At 31.6% G+C, this 20,658-nt stretch overlaps 2 protein-coding genes across 3 annotated transcripts in view; one reads left to right on the top strand and one right to left on the bottom strand.

The window, feature by feature from the left end:
* Flo2 (flotillin-2) overlaps positions 1–20,658 on the bottom strand; it is a 374,194-nt gene that overhangs the window by 300,382 nt on the left and 53,154 nt on the right. The window lies entirely within an intron of this gene.
* LOC143193777 (glucose dehydrogenase [FAD, quinone]) overlaps positions 1–20,658 on the top strand; it is a 38,494-nt gene that overhangs the window by 1,815 nt on the left and 16,021 nt on the right. For both annotated transcript variants that reach the window (XM_076400156.1, XM_076400155.1), the window contains exons 2-3: positions 18,687–18,943; positions 19,563–19,715. In XM_076400156.1, coding sequence (XP_076256271.1) covers positions 18,697–18,943; positions 19,563–19,715 — 400 coding nt within the window. In that variant the 5' untranslated portion in view covers positions 18,687–18,696. The remainder of the gene's footprint in view (positions 1–18,686; positions 18,944–19,562; positions 19,716–20,658) is intronic.

Consider the following 20,658-nt stretch of genomic DNA (forward strand, 5'->3'; position numbering starts at 1 on the left):
AACTATTAGTCTTACATGAAAAATAATGCCCTTTTCAATTTCGTCATCATGATATCCATGAAATATGAAGGTTTCAGCTGATTTCGAGGCCAAGTTTTTTTACAATCTTTGCATATATATATACATATATATATATATATATATATATATATATATATATATATATATATATATATATATACTCAGGAAAAAATGCGATTTTTTGACATCTTTCAATTCATTCCTTATAGCTCTAATTCAAAGGCGGATACAGAATTAAAAATATCATTACCCATGTAGAATTGGATGCTAAATAACATGATAATATCACTTTTATGTAAATCTGAAAATTTTTAAGAAATATGGCTTAATAGCTGTTTTTGCTGAAAATGCTTTATATTCAAATTGTATTTCAACATTCATTTCTATATTATTTCACTGCAATATTTACCAGATATTAGAATTTGGGTTCATTTGGAGACTTAAAATGTTTTGCCATTTACTACCAAAAAAAGTGTTTAGAAAAATCAAATCTCGGTAGAGATTGAACAAAATAATATCAAAGAAAATGTCTTAGAAATTTTCGATCGCAGTAGTTTATTTTGAAGAAATATCCAGATGAATTTCCAAAACTGAAAGTATTTACAAACAAATATTTGGGAGATTAAATTTTTGATGTGACCTATAATTAACAGATGATGCAATACGAAGGAGAATATAGAAAGGGTAAAATTTGAATGCTACACCCCACACAAACAACACATAGTCACTGATAAGACGTCAACAAGAAAGCAGCCACTCAATTAAACAAAAACACACATTTTTAAATACGAGTTCTCCGAAAAAATAATTGTGAAATCACATAGTGTAACAGTTGACGTTATTGTATGAAAAATGTGCCGAATATTAAAGTCAAACTAATTTTGCAGCAGCCGTTATAGTTGATGTTGGCTCAAGGTAAGTAGAAAGTGCATTTTGTACAAGACCGAACGCTCCCAAAATATATTTCAAAATGAAGCCAGTTTTTTCGTAACAAAAATTAAACTCAATACGAGATCAATAAGATTCATATAATTATAATTTCATAGAAGTAACAGATTATTTAATTAAAAAAGCTGTTGCCAACGGTGTAAATGTAATGTCAGTTTTTAAACCAAAGAATCTATTTCAGTTTTGACCTTTTCTTCACACAAAGACGAAAATAAAACAAACTCACATGGAGAAATGTTTGGATAAAATAGCGGATTTTTTAATTATACCCAAGCACTGATATTTTCATTAACATATCATAAACTTATCTAGACTTATTAAAAAGAATAGAAGAAATATTAGCTAAAACTATTTACAGTTGAACACATATTTTATCAATATTTTCTAAAAAATTTAGTTAGACGCATAATATAATTATACTACCTTATTGGGCATTAAATTCTACATAAATACTTGTAGTTCCATTCATTCTCTTCAAAATTGCTAAAAAAGAAAAGTGAAAAAAAATTGAAGAAAATTTAATCAAACAGCCAGCACTCGCAGTTACATTTTGTTTATGATATATTTCTTGTCGAATTTACATTTGATTCTTAAGCACTTTTTGGAAATAAATGGCAGAAAATGTTAAGTCTCCAAATGGACTCAGATTCTCATGTCTGGTAAATATACTGGTTAAAAAAATTAATTTTTTTGAAATAGGGCTAAAATTTAAATAAAAAATTTTCAGCAGAAACAACTTTTAAGCCATATTTTTTAAATTTTCATATTTACATAAAAATTATATTATTTACTATCCAATTTGACATAAGTAGTGATATTTTCAACTATGTATCCTTGCTTGAACTAGAACTCATATAAATATGAACCGGGAAAAATTAGATTTTTTCCTGAGTATGTACATGGAAAAATTGCTAAAAAAGTCTTGGTTTCCAAATGAGATGAAAATTTTTACATTTTATGATGTGAAAATAAAAAATAATGTAACTGCTATGTAAGTTAAAATATAAGCAAAATTGTATTTAATAAATAACTAGTGAAAAATGTCATTTATCAGTATTTCTTTTTAACTATCAAACATACAGTAAAAGTTGCCATGATCATATTAAGCATTTAGGAAATATTTTGATATTCTTGTTATACCAATTCGCAGAGAGCCAATTTGAACCACATAAATCACTTAATATTATAATAATTCATGCCCTAAAAAGCTAGCTTAAACTGTTAATTATTTTTATTATCAATCAAAGTAAAGAAAGTCAAACAAAATACACTTTTTCACCAAATCACGGCTATTCGAAAAAACTATATTTTTTGACATTTTTAAATTTTTTTAAAATAATGTTAATCTAAACGTTGTTATACTTTGATATGATAGAAAGATGTATAGAGGAGAGTCACGTGAAATTAGTAAAACTTAGTTTCAAAAAACGCATTTCAACGTTTATATCTCCCAAAAGTAACCTAAATTTTGAAAAATCCTTCTTAAAGACATATTATTAGACGGTTAAGCTTTGGGAATATGAAAGAAAATCGAATTTTACAAAATGTCTGGACCTAAAGGACACGTGAAGCTTCGAGCTAATAGGTTTTTATTGCTTTCTAGGCTAAAATATCCAGGAAATATTTAGGACAAGATTTTTTTTATAGAGCTGCGAATATATTCTAATAATAAATCCATCAGTATTCGGATATTTGAATAAATTTTACATTTCTACTTGAATGAAATTAAAATTCCATCACGATTAATTTTATTCAACATAAATATTCGAAGTATATGCCACTGAACTATGGAAAAACGAACGAATTCAATGATAAAATTCGACTGGGAAACTCCAACCTTGACCGCTACCGAATTAAGATTGAAGATTGATGATTTTAACATATTATGAAACATTTATCTCTCGCGCGCACACTTGCGGGCACACATCTGCTGATTTGAATCACGTAAACAGCAGTGTTATGTGTAAATCGTTACGTTTTTTAACTGGAGCACCGCTTTTGGCATTATACATTTATTTGCATATAAATGTGGTACTTAATAGCTTAATTTTATAAAGGATTTCTAATTGTTCAAGGGTTTCTAGTAACGATAAAAAAACAACGAAATTGATTTTTAAATATGAACTGAAATGATACGTTAGTAAAAACTGAACACTAAACATTTTTTAACAAATGAACTAACGAGTAAATAAATGTTTTTTTAAAGTATATGTTACAGTCATCTAGCAAATTAATACAAATAAGCTATTTGTTCTTATCCTAATTTGCGCGATTGATATTTTGAGCTTAAAATCTATGTCACCATATCTAAATCTATGTTTTTAATATGCGCTAAATTTTATTTATAACTTCACTCAACTAAATCAAATGGTTTTACTTTATTTAATTTTCTGACTAAAGCATCATTATCTAGTAGCTGAAGAACCTCAACATTAATATGCTGATGGAGACTCTGTTCATATCTTTGGACAAAATCCTTGATAACGTTATCTACAGTTTATATCCTTAAGGTTCTTATGCAGATTGTTGTTAAGAATGTACCATAGAGCATTAGAAATAGCTCGCAATGCCTTGTTTTGGAACCTTTGTATGATATTTCTATTGTTTTGGCTAGAGTTGAACACCACATAATTCACACTGGTTTCATTCACGACTTGATGGTAAATCAAGAGCTTATTATATACTGACAGAGCATTTTTTTACTATAGCTTAAGTTCTTCACATTTTTTTAACATGTGGTTTCCATGGGTTTAACTCCATGGGTTATGCCGAGATATTTGGTTGTATTTCCAGATGTCACTATTTTCTGATTTATAAACACTGGCTTATACTTATTATTATTGGCTGGCTTATTATTTTAATGGTAAAATCAATATGCACTGATTTTTCCCTCAATAATTGTATTTGGGTAATAGTTGTTGGTAACTTTTCGGTTGATTTAGTGTTGTTAGTTCCAATGGTTATGATTACCGATCTACTAGTTCATCTTCTTGTTCGACTATGCAGTATCGGTCAATTACATATGATTATATCTAAAAATACTACAGAACAAATTTTACTTCCTTCTAGTGGTCTTTCTATGGCACTGGTAACTATGTGAATCTAGTCAATCGTGGAATAATGTTCTCTGAAACCAAATTGATGTTCCAGAATAAGATGCTTCTCCCCAATGATTGGTTTTATCCCCCTTGCCAAACTTTTCTACGCCTTTTTTGTGATTCATATTACAATTGTCAATACGTACTGGCAAAGAAATCACATTTAGTCCGCTTTAATAGCCCCAAACAAACCTCTGAAAACGCCTTCGAAAATATTTTTGGGGCACTACGATTTTTTCAACCGTATATCAGTTAATAAACATTAAGCCCAAAAGCATCAAAATAATGCATTTTGTCTGTTAATTATGAATTGGAAGTGAGGTGTGATCTCGTACAAATGCAGATAAAATTGACAATAAATCCAAAGATAGGTGAAGAACAAATTGATAAAATATTTTTAAAAATATTTACATATATCCATATAGCAACGGTCACTGAAAATTGGCATAATCTTCTCTGATTGATCTTCAACTTATCATAGCGGATTGATTATCAAACAAATCAACAATATCAATTTAAATATCAATTTTTTTATAACATATTTATTAGATACGCTTAGTACAATCTTAATTATTATTATTATTACAATTAATTTATTACTACTTTTCCTATGTGCTTGGATTTTCTATATCCTCAATTATAAAATTATAATTATTTATTAATTATTAACTTATAGCTATAGTTAACACTAATAATACGCACTAAATGTTCACACAAGTTCGTATGGTTTTGTTCGTTTCAATCTCCTGACATCCTGCGCGCTGTCCAGCAGTTGTATTGCTTTCACGTTAGTATGATTTAGTAATCTTCTTTCGTGTTTCAAGGCAAAATCCTGCACAACTTCGCAAATCCATTTGATTTCCAGGTCATCGTGCAGTTCTTCATTGGTTACATAGCGATAGGCATTGGTAATCAATCGAAGAACCTTGTTTTGACCGCGCTGTATGACTAACTGATTTTAATTTTTACTGCAACCCCATATTTGCACCCCATAGGTCCAAATTGGCTTTATAATTATATTATAGATCAACCTCTTTGATTTTAGATCAAGTTGAGAGTATCTTCCGACTAACCAGTATAGTTGTTTTATTCTAATGTGTTTTGATTTTTGCCTAACGTGATGCTGAAATATCAAATAATAAATTATTCTTTATAAAGCCCTTAAGCTGACTTTATTGAATAGAAACAATATTTTTGTTATTGTTGATTGCTATCCTCATCCCTATTCTGAAATCTTGCTTAAGAAATGCTACTACATCACATACCAACTGCTTAATGAACTTATATCAAAGATTTTACAGTGGTGGTTTTAAGATCAATGACAAATAATACTGTGGAGAACCAAAAAAGATCAAATACAACCATCCAACCAACCAATAAATTATGCTAAACTAATTAATGAAGCTATAGAGCTTTAAATATGCCAAGAAAACAGGCAGGAATCAATTCTGAAATATAATATAATTTGTTTCAGCCAATAATGTCAAAAATCATAAAATAAAGACGTTATCATAAAGTTTCAACCATAAAAACCATTTAAAATTAAATACCATATATATAAAGAATAACAAGAACCATAAGTGTAGTAACAAGAGTGTGACAAAAAATAATCGCTTGAGTCAAATTAGAATTGCTAATTACATTATAACGATTACTAATTAGATGTATTTAGAAACCGACAATAATTTATTAATAATTATTGAGATAACCATGGTCAAACAATAAGAATTTTATAAACTAATTAGCACAAGGGAAATGTGATTCCAAGGTAAAGTTTAAAGTATTAAGGCAATGAAATTATGCAACTTTATTGTTCATATTGATATATTAACAATAATACTAATAGAAAAAATGTTATTCTATCAAATGTTAGTATTTCTCGAGATAATAGCCACATATTTTACCGGATCTAGCAACCTGAAATTATCAAGAACATTCTCCTTATCTACCCACCAAAACTTTTTTGAATCGCATTTGTAACAACCTTCCACACAGGTGCAGAAAACTCAAAATAGCTCTTTTGAGTCTGTTTAGGTTCAAACTGAGGAAACTTCTTTTGGAGCTATTTGATATATGATTGATATGATTGGAAAAACGAAATATCACATATCTAACCGATGAGAATAGGTTTGAATCTCTACATTAGAATAATCAGAGGTCAAAGTGTATAGCCATCAAAGCTTCAAGAGCCACTTGCAGTTAATATATTACTAGAATATGGATGAAAATCTGAAGGTGCAGAAGAACATTTATTTTCGAAAATTGTAAAATATGTATAGAAGCATCGCAGTTCAAAATCTATGACCAACAAAAAGCACTGCCAATTTTTAATTATTATAATTTTTGAACAGAACTGTTCACTGTTCCAACCTTCGAGAACCCGACTCTAATTTAAGAAGTGATGACTAAACTATCTTTAAAATAAGCAGTTTCGTTTACATTAAAATACATTTGTGTCAACACTGTCGTTTGTTTCACGACGACTTTTTACTGACCAAAACTAACCGCCTAATCAGGCTATTATATCATTTAAGTTCGTGTAACTGCCGAGCAATCAATCGATAAGGAGTTTTGTCTTTGTTGTTATTATTTGGATATTTAAAATCCCAGAACTCTCTAAATGTTTGTTCTCAAAATAGCCTTCTAGAAGAGTTAAACCTCGACTTATTTTAACTGAATATCGGGACCAGTGTTTATTCAGTTGTCAACCAAACCAGACATGGTCGTGTGTTACGTTGATGTTCTTTTATTCATGTACAGGGCACTTCTCCATTTCATATGATTTTATCAATTTTTATAGTATGTGAACATCGTATCGTATTATTCCTCTAGAGGATATTTTTGTCTATAGTCTATTCAAAGTTATTTTGTACATAAGTAATTCAAATTTATGATATCAAAACGTCGCAATGTTGCCGCATCAGCTCTGAGTTTTAGTTCAATTTGGCTTTGACATACAACAACATCATAATCTAAATTATCAAATATAATTTATTTTAAAATTATAGTTACATACATCTAAAAACTTCAGTTAATTATACAGCCACAACAGTATATAGGTTAGAGTTATAACCTCTTATCATTATTTCTTTCAAGAATTTTGCATACGTCTGACAACCGGACGACTTTAACAAGCTCATTCATTTACGTATTCGAACCAATCAGACAGCATCGTGTCTCTTTTTCACTAGAATAAAATGAGAAGGAAAATATTGTCTGATTCTAAAACAAATTTACAAATTGCGACAGGCAATACATTAAACATCTTAATGACGTATGTACAAAAAACTATGAACAGACTATATATTCCCCTCGAGCTGTATCAATGATAAGGAAGGACAGGGAGGTGATGAAAGCCCTATAAATTAAAGAATTCAAAACGAATACTTTTCGGGATGGACAATGGAGTGATCAAGCCTGAAGATGTGCGCCTGTATATGTGGGTCTCCTGTAAACCTGATATCTTAGTTATCCCTAGTGGTTTCATCTAACCAAAACGTCTAAGAAAGAAATCCCGGAGTTATTTACGGTCTCCATAGTGAATTGTATGTTTGAATGTAGAGTATTTAGGTGAGTCAAGAACTAATTGAGTTTGATCTGATGTAAGCCAAACAGGTTTTAGTGCGATGTTGGCTAGTGTCTTGTTTTCACAATGTTCCATGGAGATGATGTTTAGAAAATAATAGATATGAGTGAACTCATAGTGGCACTATTTACTGAATAAAAAGAGTTCCTATCCCTATGCATATTGAAACTTACACTAAACCTTCATTTATACAATTATTCAGCTGACAATTATCTCCTTCCGCAAAAGTAATATAGCTCCCTTCAAATACTTAGGCAATGTTCAAGTAAAATTGTACCACACTGTATATCCTACAAAATTTACCAAGTCTAGAAAACTTGCGCTTAATGCATTAATAGAAATACCTCTTGAATTTTAAGCGTTTTCGTTTGTGTCCATCAGCGATAACATTTATTAGCCGTACATGTCTTGATTCAACAATAGACCTGATTCTATTTCGGACAAGGACGACACATACGACCACCAGTCTTGTATATGTCAGTCCGAAAAATGTTTCTGCGTTTTATGGTCAGAACTAAGAGTCCTGCGTCATTTATAAAAAAAAAGATCGATGCACTTTAATGCCTTGCAAAGGACGACTCGGATTAATGTTATTCGATCGTCAATAACTTACATTTAGTATCATACAGAAAACCTGCAGTCGATAACCCTGATTGTTTTGGTTTGGTCTCTATTAGGATATAATTAATATATTTAGGAAACATATATACAATGCTTCATAAAAAGCTTTATAAAAACTTTATATTATTATCAGTCACTTCAAAATTCATCTGGGATCCTTTAAGTTAATATTGTTTATACTGTAAAAGAATAATAATCATTGCATATACTTTTTAATTTGATCTATTGCTCAGTTTACATGTTTAGCTTTGTAGGTTATATTTCAGCGCTTTATACGCATTCTTCCGCGACAAGCGATCAGTGAAATATGTTATGTATCAGACTTCGAAAGAAAGCAAATAATTGGTGCTCGATTAGAAGAAGTATCTGTTGAAAAAAACAGTTTAAAAACATTCATGAAAGTGTCTTTCATGCCACTGAGAATCATTTTATAACAGAAGCCAATGCTACGACAATGATCTCTAGACTTCAACATAATTGAACCGTCATAGGGAACCTTAGAACAGAATGAAGAGTATGTTTTGAAGAGTATAATACTAAATAAAAAACGGTTAGAGAGATATGTCAAAACCATCAAATTCAACAGTTGTTTATATTGCAAATACCTAACAATATAACAAAACCTATTACACACCAGTACTTTAATAAATAAACATGTAAATCCTTCAAAATTAATTCACAGTCCTAAAATATATTCAAAAAGAAAACCTATTTACATTGTACAAAGCCCATAACAGGCAACTGGACGTAAATAAAAACACTTTTTAAGTACAAAATTATTGAAATATTTCTATATCGACAATCCAAGGACGTGTTCAGTCGGCATCAAGGCAAACTCAACTATCGTTAAATGTTATGTAACTCTAACATTATCATATTAGCACATTTACTGTAGAACAGTTTGTGACGCCCTGCTCAAGATAGACGATTAAGGACCTTCAATCAAAATCAAATTACCAATAACAACAAAAAACAGTTAATAGAAAAATTTCATCACAATCATGAAAAACCCAATTTTTACAATGAATTGAAAGTTCAAGTTCATACCGCCTAAGCATTTAACCTAGCTTACCGTAAACATGATTTCAAAATATTGCGATGGTACTGTACTAATTCAACGGCGCTAATGATTTATTAAAACAAGTCTGAAGACACGCAATATTTAGTGATAAATATGATAAATAAACAAATAGGATGGAATATGGTAACAGTCACAGTCTATAAATAATTTCATTAATAATACTATAGTAAATTAGCACTTAATTATTATATGTACGAATATTTTTCCACTTTGTCTTCTAGTGAATAAAATACCTTTACTTATTGTCCTTAAGAGGAGAGAAGTCACCGGCCTGACACCTAGATGGCGCTACTAGAATTGAATCCATATGTTCTTTAGTTAGCCTTAACCCTCAGAAGACACGTGTATAAATTTGACAGCAGTCGGATCATTAGTTTGTGAATTATCGCATTTTGAATGAAGCAACTTTTCTTATTGTGAAAAAAATGGATAAAAAGGAATTACACGTGTTGATAAAATATTTCTTTTTGAAGGGAAGAAATACAGTTGAAACAAAAACTTGGCTTGATGTTATGTATCAGACTTCGAAAGAAGGTAAATAATTGGTGTTCGGTTAGAGGAAGTATCTATTGAAAAAAAAAACAGTTTAAAAACATTCATGAAAGTGTTATTCATGCCTCTGAGAATAATTTTATAACAGAAGCCAACGCTACAACAATGATAATAAAACTTGGACTCTCTTCTCTAGACCTCAACATAATTGAACCGTCATAGGGAACCTTAGAACAGAATGAAGAGTATGTTTTCATCTCCAACAACAATGGAACAACATTCCGTCTCCAAACAGTGGATACGCCTTATCAATTTAGAAATTTCATACACAACCTGATATTAATGAATTAAAAATTAACCCTACACATTAATAAAAGAACTCCTAAGTTATACGGTATTCTCTAATATAATGTTATAATACAAGCGATTCCTCAACAAGATTATTTCTCTGCTCTCTTATGTTCTCCATACCATATTGCTCCTCTTGTGACGAGATATTTAATCACTGGATGGTTACAAAAGGTATGTTGCTTTTTTATCGTGGAATTCATATGTTATCAGAAAATTACGAAAAATAGTTGCTATTAAACAATATATAGAAAACTCTATGACTTTTCCGAATTTACTAAATTAATACCTCAAAATTAATTCACTATTCATATAAAAAAATAATTTTTCCCATTCCCTGTGCTATTCTATAAGTTTGGTCTTAATAGGAGACAAGTGAACATTCATTTGACTCCGAAAAATCTCTAAAAACCAAATACTGATATTAATAATCATGAGACTGAGAAATAATAAAGAAATGGTAATCTGGCGATGATATGTAAAAATATCAGACTTATTAAACCAATACTACTAACATAGTAAAACTTTGTAATAATATTTAAAATAACATTATAACATTCACAGAAATAAAAACATCATCGTTTAAAAAAACGTTAGTGAACGCTGAACGTTTACCATTCAAAAATATTTAGCAAACTTCAATACAGGTATTAATCACACAGCACCAGGTCAGGGTTGTTCGAAAAGCACGACAAACCTTCTCAAACAAGCTTTACAATTTTCGGCGATCTATCAAATATTTTCGCGAAATTAATCGAATCATTAATTAGTCTATTGATGTATATTAACATGACATTATAAACATTTAGAAATTGCGAGATGTTAAAATGTTGGTCAAGGTCAGGATATACAGCGCTTCGAACGAAAATCGTTACACATACATTAGACGCGACAAACTCTTTCAACAGCTTTTACAGAAACCACCGTGAATTGGAAAACAACATGAGTGATTCATAAATATCCAAAGAATCTAAAATAATGATCGCTGGTAATGCAATGACGATTTTCAGGAAAGAAAGTTTGACCTTCTGATAAGGTCACACTAAAATCGACTGGTTATAACAATAATCTAAATAATAACAATATAGTATTTAATTTAAATATAATATACAATACAGTATATATATAACATATAATATAACGCTAACAATGTATAGCACAAATAAAATGTAAAATAAGTTAAAGGCAAAACATTTAGAAAAACAAATTACACTGTAAAGGGATATAAATATCTCATTTCTCAGTGAATGTTATAAGTGCTGGAGCAAGTCAGTGGCTGTGAAAAAGTAATTGCTCAGGTTGGACCGGTTGCTTCAATGACCTCGGCATCCCGAGTTGTTGCCTTAGAACTACATATTTCTGACAGTCTAGTAAGATGTGCCTAACGCTCAGCTGAGTCTAACATTGATCATATAGGGGTGGGCCTCGTCCTTTTAACAAGTATTCGTGAGTAAATCTACAATGCTCTATCGGCAGACGAGCGAGGATACTCAGTCTGAATCTACCAATATTATTGATATTTGGAAGCTGGTGAAAGACCCTCTTGATCTACCATAATGCATTATTCTTCACTAGGAGGTCCCAATTTATATTATAATGGATATTATAATTGGAAAAAAGAGGTCAGTTAATAGTGTCAGAAAAAAAAAATTCTCTAAAGTACTTTAACAGGTATAAAATAAGTATTTCTAAAATTATTATTGTCTTAGCACTACATAATTTGCGTTGGTATTGGATCCTCGTGAGATGATAAACATCGCCGTATCGTCAGCAAATCACGACAAAGTAGTAGTTTATGATTTTGGAGGAGATATAAGAATGGGCTAAAGACATTACCCTGCAAAACACCTGAATATATTGGATGTAGATCAGTGTATCGTGATCCTGTTTCACAGAAAAATGTCGAGGCGAAAAATGATAAAAGGAAAGAACATAACAAAAAGAGAAATAAGCCAAGTATACTTGACTACAAGAATAATACTGTCAAATATGATGAACCTTTGGGAAGAGTCCAGGAAAATACGAAGAATATATTACCAGAAATATCAGAAAAATAAAAATAAAGGAAGACTGTAGCCACTGGTATTGTATATCGTGGACACCCACTGTGAAAGTTCTTATATTAAATATGGATTTAGTGATATGCAGATGTAGAAACCAAACAAACCTTTGCTTTTATAACATATTTAAAGTGCGATAGTCATAAATAAGCTACTACTTTCTCACTGTATACTCTTCAAACAGTTTTGTTTTGTTACAATAACTATTAGATAATATTCTGACAATTGTTTCACCTTAAAAAGACATGTATTGCGAAAAATTAGTATAATATACATTAATCAAAATATTTTCAACATGTTAATATGGCGATACCGTGTCGAAAGAACAATGTTGGTTTGGCAATTATACGTAGCTCAATTTATATAATTGATATTGGTAGATATCTACAGTAATAGCTAGGTTTACCCGAAAAGATGTTGCTCTAATGCCATCAGAAACTACCAAATTAATCACGCAGTAAAGTGGTAAAACTTCTGGCGACTGCAGATAAACCAGGGCAAGATTAAAGCTGTTCTGTTTCATCGATAAACCGAGTTCCTTGCTTACTACCTCCAAATAGAAAAATCCATATCCCTGGCTCCGAGCCATTCAATAATCAACACAAATTCAGAACGTCATGTGGAAAAGAAATGGCTCACACATAATCCGCCGTGGGTAGGTTATAACTGCGACAATCCTAATTGTTGTTCAGAGTCCCTGTCACACGCAAACCAATTTATCCTTTACCCAGAGCCACTAACTCATTTCATTCAGGGTTAGCAGCCCATAATTCTCTAGATCTTTTTGAATGAATGGCTCTTTTAGACCCATAATATTCCTCCTTTGGAAGTGTCATAGTAGATTAACTTGTCACCGATAGTTATAATATCCCACAGAAATATTCTTCTTTTTGAATGGCAATTGGTGTGGTAGCCAAATTCCCTTATTTTAGGGCCTTTCCATTGCATGTAAATCTTTAGAAACAGTTGATTGTTAAACTGTTTGAGAGTTATTTAAGAGTTTGAGCTTTGCAATTCATTGTCTTTGAACCTTTTTAGTTCTCTAAATATTATTTCAGTAGCAAATGACTTAAAACCAAACAACAAAAGTGAATGTTGAATACTATTTTAACCGTTTCATGTTTAATGTATCTGTACACTGAACAACTTCATAAATCATAATACTAAATAAAAAACGGTTAGAGAAATATGTCAAAACCATCAAATTCAACAGTTGTTTACATTGCAAATACCTAACAATATAACAAAACCTACTACACACCAGTACTTTAATGTACAACATGTAAATCCTTCAAAATTAATTCACAGTCCTAAAATATATTCAAAAAAAAACTATTTACATTGTACAAAGCCCATAACAAGCAATTATTTAAAAATATAGTAACTACAATTAAAATAAACTGGACGTAAATAAAAACACTTTTTAAGTACAAAATTATTGAAATATTTCTATATCGACAATCCAAGGACGTGTTCAGTCGGCATCAAGGCAAACTCAACTATCGTTAAATGTTATGTAATTCTAACATTATCATATTAGCACATTTACTGTAGAACAGTTTATGACGCCCTGTTCAAGATAGACGATTAAGGACCTTCAATCAAAATCAAATTACCAATAACAACAAAAAACAGTTAACAGAAAAATTTCATCACAATCATGAAAAACCCAATTTTTACAACGAATCGAAAGTTCAAGTTCATACCGCCTAAGCATATAACCTAGCTTACCGTAAATATGATTTTAAAATATTGCGATGGTACTGTACTAATTCAATGGCGCTAATGATTTATTAAAACAAGTCTGAAGACACGCAATATTTAGTGATAAATATGATAAATAAACAAATAGGATGAAATATGGTAACAGTCACAGTCTATTAATAATTTCATTAATAATACTATAGTAAATTAGCACTTAATTATTATATGTACGAATATTTTTACACTTTGTCTTCTAGTGAATAAAATACCTTTACTTATTATCTTTAGGAGGAGAGAAGTCACCGGCCTGACACCTAGATGGCGCTACTAGAACTAAATCCATATGTTCTTTAGTTAGTTGACCCTCAGAAGATGCGTGTATAAATTTAACAGCTGTCGAATCATTAGTTTGTGAATTATCGTATTTTGAGTGAAGCAACTTTTCTATTGTGAAAAAAATGAATAAAAAGGAATTAGGCGTGTTGATAAAATATTTCTTTTTGAAGGGACAAAATACAGTTGAAACAAAAACTCGGCTTGATGCCCAATTTCCGGACACTGTTCCAGGAAAATCAACCATCAAGGATAGGTATGCTAAGTTCGAAGAAGCAGCAACCTTTTGAAATTATCCAATGATTAAATATTTCGTTACAAGAGGAGCAATATGCTAGAGACCATAAGAGAGCAAACGTAAAAGTAGTGGACGCCCAAAAGAGGTTGTTACCGACGAAAACATTAAAACAATCCACAAAATGATTTTGAATGACCGTAAATTGAAACTGAATGAAATTGCAGACACTCTAAAGATATCAACTGAAAGTGTACATCAAATCATTCACGAATATTTGGGTATGAGAAAGCCCTGTGCAAAGTGGGTGCCGCGCGAGCTCACTGTTGACCAAAAACAACGACGAGCTGATAATTCGGAGCAGTGTTTGAAGATGATCAAGCGTAATAAACCCGAGTTTCTTCATAGATATGTGACATAGCTCCATGATTTCACTCCGAAGTCGGCAGTCCTCCGAGTGGACTGCACACGATGATCCTGCTCCAAAGCGTCGGAAAACACAAGAGTCGGCCAGCAAGGTTATGGCGTCTGTATTTTAGGATGCGCATGGAATAATTTTCATTGTCTACCTTGAAAAAGGAAGGACCATCAACAGCGACTATTGTATAGCGTTATTAGACCGTTTGAATCCATCTCCAATGTAATATTTGGCGTCAATAATATTCAACAGATCCTTTTTTCAATTTATACAGTATCTACAATAATCCAATAATCATTCTACCTCATTCTAATCGTTCTGTATCTAAATCATTTCAATATTTTGGAATTATATTAAAACAAATCCTTGAGTAAAACAAAGTAAAGTAGCAATTTTTTTGGTAATTGAAATGCATCTTGATGGAGCTATGCTTCGAATTTCACATTTTCTAATCATTCCCTATTAATTATATTAAGCATTTTTTAATAAATTTGAAGCATTATTGTGATAAGTCGGTACAATGTATTTTATTCAAAGTATCTATTGTCCATCGATGGCCGCTGCTTTTTCCCATCTTTCAGAAAATGTATGGATTTAATATTGAAAGAACAATGTATCTTTTGAGGCTATCCAAGAATCAACCCATTTTTATTTTGTTCATAAGAAGTGAAGGGCTGTTCAGTCAACTTACGACTCATATATCGGAACAAGTATCAACCAGATGGGGCAAGGTCTGGAGAATACGGCTGGTGGAGTAGAAATTCCCATTTTAATGTTCCCAAGTATTATTTCACCGGTTCAAACGCATCAATAGTAGTCGATAATGATGTCCATTGATGGTTTCATTATATTTTGCCAGCTTATAGTATACGACACCAATCTGAATCCACAAATACAGCGCATAATCTTGGAGAAATGGATATTCGGCTTTGCAGTTGATATTCATGCATGACTAGGTGATCCTCATGATTATTTTTGGCTTTGGATTATCGTGATAAATCCACTTTCCACAGCCAATAACAATACAATGCACAAAACTCACTTTCATCACATGACTAAACGCTTTTCAATATCTCTTGACTTCAGTTAATAGGGCACAAAATATCCAAGCTTTTTTATCCTTCGCATGTTCTTCAAGCCATTGGAAATAAATTCTTGTGTTACTCCCAACAATTATCTATATTCTTCTTGCATTTTAAATGGACTATCATCTAGTAATGCCTGCAAATCCTCGTCTTCAAAATATGTTCGCTGTCCAAATCACTGCTTTTAAAACGTCCAAATCAGTATTTACATGTTGAAATTGATGGAACATAGTTGTCATAAGCTTCACACAGCATTCAATAACCCTTTACTTAAAAAAAGTAATACTTCCCGGAATTACAATTTACTCAATATGGCTTTTTGGCTCATAGGTTTGGCTCATATTTCGAGAAAATGACACATACTGAAAAATGAAGCTTGTAAGAAAAGCTTCGACATGAAGTTGATTAATTTATAGTTCTGATACACTAAAATACATACAAAGTGCATGTTTTGTTTACGTCAAATATTATGGTAATTTCTTTCAGAAATATATTTTTCCATATGCAGCAAAAACAAACAAGTGCATTCCAAACGTTCCTTTTTATTTCAATTTCTTGTCTAATCCTCTCTGAACATTACTATCGCTGACGTGTCCTTGCTTTGCGAAAATAGGCAGCATTTTATTATATGCTAATATACTTCTGACAAGAGAAGAGCCTCTGAAATCTGAAAAGAAATGCTTTCTCTGACTAATTGATACAAATATATCATAGACACCAAACTAAACAAAATTCTTCAGAACACAACCTTTTCAATTCTTTTTCTCAAAACCGTTGCTCTAACCGCCTTTGTGTCAAGTTTTATTTATACTTATTAAAAAAATTTACTCGCCAATGAAAATAACTCATTATAGCGACATGAGAACCATCACAAAGCTCGATCTGACGTTCTCAAAGGTCTCTTTACGCGTGACACTTAAAACACTCGTTCGATCAGCTTCATATCTGAAAAATGTGAACTTCTTGCGATATACTGAAGTCATACATAACTTGGAACGCTCCAAATACATACAAGTTGTTGAATCAATGTGTTCTGCAATTTATTATTTTTAAAGTATTCTCCATCGCTAACAAATGATAATCAGAATCAGGTTAATCCTTTAAAATTAATTCCAAGTCCTGGTAAATTATAAAATATGGAAATATATCAAAATATCTGTAATTGTGTATCAAATTGATGCATTACGTGTTATTTATATAATAACCAATTACAGTTATGTAACCAATTAATCCCCAATAAACTAGCGAGTTGTTAAATATAATTACTTACTAGCATATACATGAAATTATTAGTTTATAGTAAAAATTATAGTAAATATTCAAATTTACACCACTCCTGTACATTATTAGACAAACAATTCTATCAAAAAAAAAAATAATAAACTACAGTGTGTATGAACAAACAGTATGTTAATTTAAGTACCATGGTAAACAATTTCCCAATCACCAGTTAACAGAAAATTGTGTTAATACTGTGTGTAATATAAACAATGTACAATAGCATTGGCGCAAGAATCATTAACATAATGATAGCACAAATATGTCTCTGTCGTTTTTTTTTTTTTTTTGGTTTTCGAAAGAACCGGAACCCTATCGTTCGTCGAAGTATTGAATAACTAGCCGTTACCTTTTCCCATCTTTCTGATATATAACGTAGAGAAGAGAATGTTCGGCCTCTTCGTTCAGAAATTCTTGCATGTTATCTTCTTTTTTAATTAATTACAACTTTGGACTACTAGTTGGTTTGATGTTTTAGTGCAATCCTATATTTGCACCCCATGCAGGTCTAAATTGGCTTCATGATTGACTCTTTAATTTTAGGTCAATTTGAGAATATATTCCGGCTAACCAGTACAATTACTTGATTTTGAGTCCAATCTGCTCTGCTTTTTGTTTAACATGACGTTTCCAATTTAACCTACCATCGAGATATATTCCGAGGTATTTAGCTGATTTTGCTCGAGGAATCGGATATCCGTCAAGTGATATAGTTAGGTTTTGTCGTGTTTTTGTCACCTCAACGCTGCATGTTTTCTGCATCATTTTTTTTAACAGGCACTTATTGAGAATTGGTACAACATTTATTACTCGAAATATTCTCCATCATTTGCTACATCCTTTCCCATTATTCTGGCTACATCCACATGGTTGGTTTGGCAGCGATCCAATCATTGATCCATTTTCACACTTTTACAGCATCTAGAAACCGTATGTCATCAATGATTGATGAGTACTTTAGGTTCTAAAGCACTTCCCATTCGAGCTGCAATGTTGTATCGTTCACAAATCTTGCAATGTGGGATAGTAGTTACTCATTCCTACTGTTTTTTTGCAAGAATACAATAACTTTCAATACTACTGGACCCGAACTTTATAGGACGATCAGACCTTCCTTGTGACATCAAGTCACCAGTTTTGAATAGACTATAAGATTAAAAAAATTTTTAATGGTCTTCTTAAGCAGGTTTCTTGAAATCAAATAACAACAGTAATGAACGACGCAATAATTAGGTTAGGTTAGGTTGTTAACAATTGTTTGTATTTTCATATATTTTCAGCAATACACATCGCTGATAAAAATACACATAAAAAACATCAAAACAGCAATAATATTCCTTATAAGCATTAACTTACTAATCTAGATGATTCTTTACAGATCAACCAAAATGTATCGACCCATATTTATTTTCCTGACGATTATAAGTTGTACCACACAGCAATCGGTACTAGACGGGCTGGTCAAGTTGCTACAAGACGGACAGGCTCAAATCGAAACGGAACCCAGCGACATACCCTCTAGATTGATGCGCAAAGAGTACGACTTTATTGTTGTTGGTGCTGGTACCGCCGGGTGCGTGGTGGCCAACCGTTTGTCGGAGAACCCGGATTGGACGGTACTACTTATCGAAGCAGGTGAGAAAACACCCATTAGAAATCCAGTACTGTGATCGAAATATAATAAGCTGCAAAAATAGTCATATTATTGGTTACGGATTATTTCATAAGGTCTAAACTATCAAGAAGGAATATTACGTGAATCCCCTGCATCATTTATCGTGAAGCTATTTGCCTCAAGAGATCGGAATTAAGAGCCAGTAACCTATTGGCTTTACCATCACGTCTTATCATAAAAAATAATGTTTCACAATAATCCTGTTCGTTTTATATCACTCTAATAAAAATTATCAACAAATAGCAACAAATTAGATTTGTTTTGTTCAAAATTTAATTTTGTGTATATGTCACAAAATTGTATTATTAATTTTGTATTTTTTGGGCTGCTGCCGACGTTGGAAATCGTATATATATATATATATATATATATATAGAACTCCTCCTTTTTTTAAGTCGGTTAAAAACAGGGTACCAAATAAATTTTAAAAAATAAATAATCCGTGTACGATTCATTATTTGATCACTATAACTTCTATTTATATAAAAGTGTTGATTTGAAGGCAAAAAAACAAAAAAACTCCAACTAAATACAATACAAACAATCTACCAATCATTTATTAAAAAAAAACAATTGCAGGGCGACCTGAAAACTATCTGATGGACTTACCGCTGCTGGCCAACTATTTACAATTCACAGAAAGCAACTGGGGCTACCAAACAGAGCCCAATGGAAGAGCCTGTCTAGGTTTCGACGGTCAGAGGTGTAACTGGCCCAGAGGAAAAGTAATTGGTGAGTTTAATTAGGATATGGGGAGATCCAAGCCATAATAATAAGTTAACGTATTGACCAAAAAATATTTAAGAATTTACCAGATATGATGACACTGTGTATTAAATCGCATCGGGTATATCTGTAACCAACTTCATGTTGAAGTCTCACAGACAGGCTTCACTTTTCAGTATATGTCATTTAGTCAAAGTGTGAATAACATTGTTTTTAGTGCGCTGAAAATGTCTGCATCTTTATCGAGTAAATCCCATTTACAGAAAGTTTCGTTTTTTTTTTACTTCGCTTAGGCTTTTTTATTTGAAGTTAATGGCAACCATACTTCATCGATTTCAACATGTCAAGAACATGGGAATGATCAAAAAGCTTAAGAAAAAGATAAAGAAAATATAAAAAAGAAAGAAAGAGAAGAAAGAATCTCGAAAGAGATAAAAGTAGATCAATTACGACAATCTAACGCAAAAAATCATGCGGACCATCTGGTTATACACCAACATCAACGGTAAATACGAATATCCACGGCTACAAGCTAATACTCTGTATTTAGTCGGGTCAGCTTGGTGTGATATACTATGGGCTGCTAAAACTTAATGTAACTATCAATGGGGATCGCTTTCAACCACAATTGATGGGTTTGAGCTAAGCATAACACAGAAAACGGACCAAACACAACAATGCTATTCTTCAGTATGACAACTCTTGACCAAATGTTACTAAATCGACGAAAACATACTTGAATACATTAGATTGAGAGGTGTTACTCCAAACGTCATATTCTCCAGACCTCACTCCTTGTGATTACCACTTGTCTCAACAAAAGAAACATCCTTATTTCGAAATGGAATCCGCAAATTGCCTGAGAGATGGGAAAAGTAAAGGTTATCCATGGACATTACTTCAAATTAAAAAAAAATCATTTCAAACTAATTTATAGGCCTGTTATATA

This window comes from Rhynchophorus ferrugineus, unplaced genomic scaffold, assembly GCF_030347505.1.
Source record: "Rhynchophorus ferrugineus isolate W39M unplaced genomic scaffold, kcgeb_rfMv2 rfM3, whole genome shotgun sequence".
Lineage (NCBI taxonomy): Eukaryota > Metazoa > Arthropoda > Insecta > Coleoptera > Curculionidae > Rhynchophorus > Rhynchophorus ferrugineus.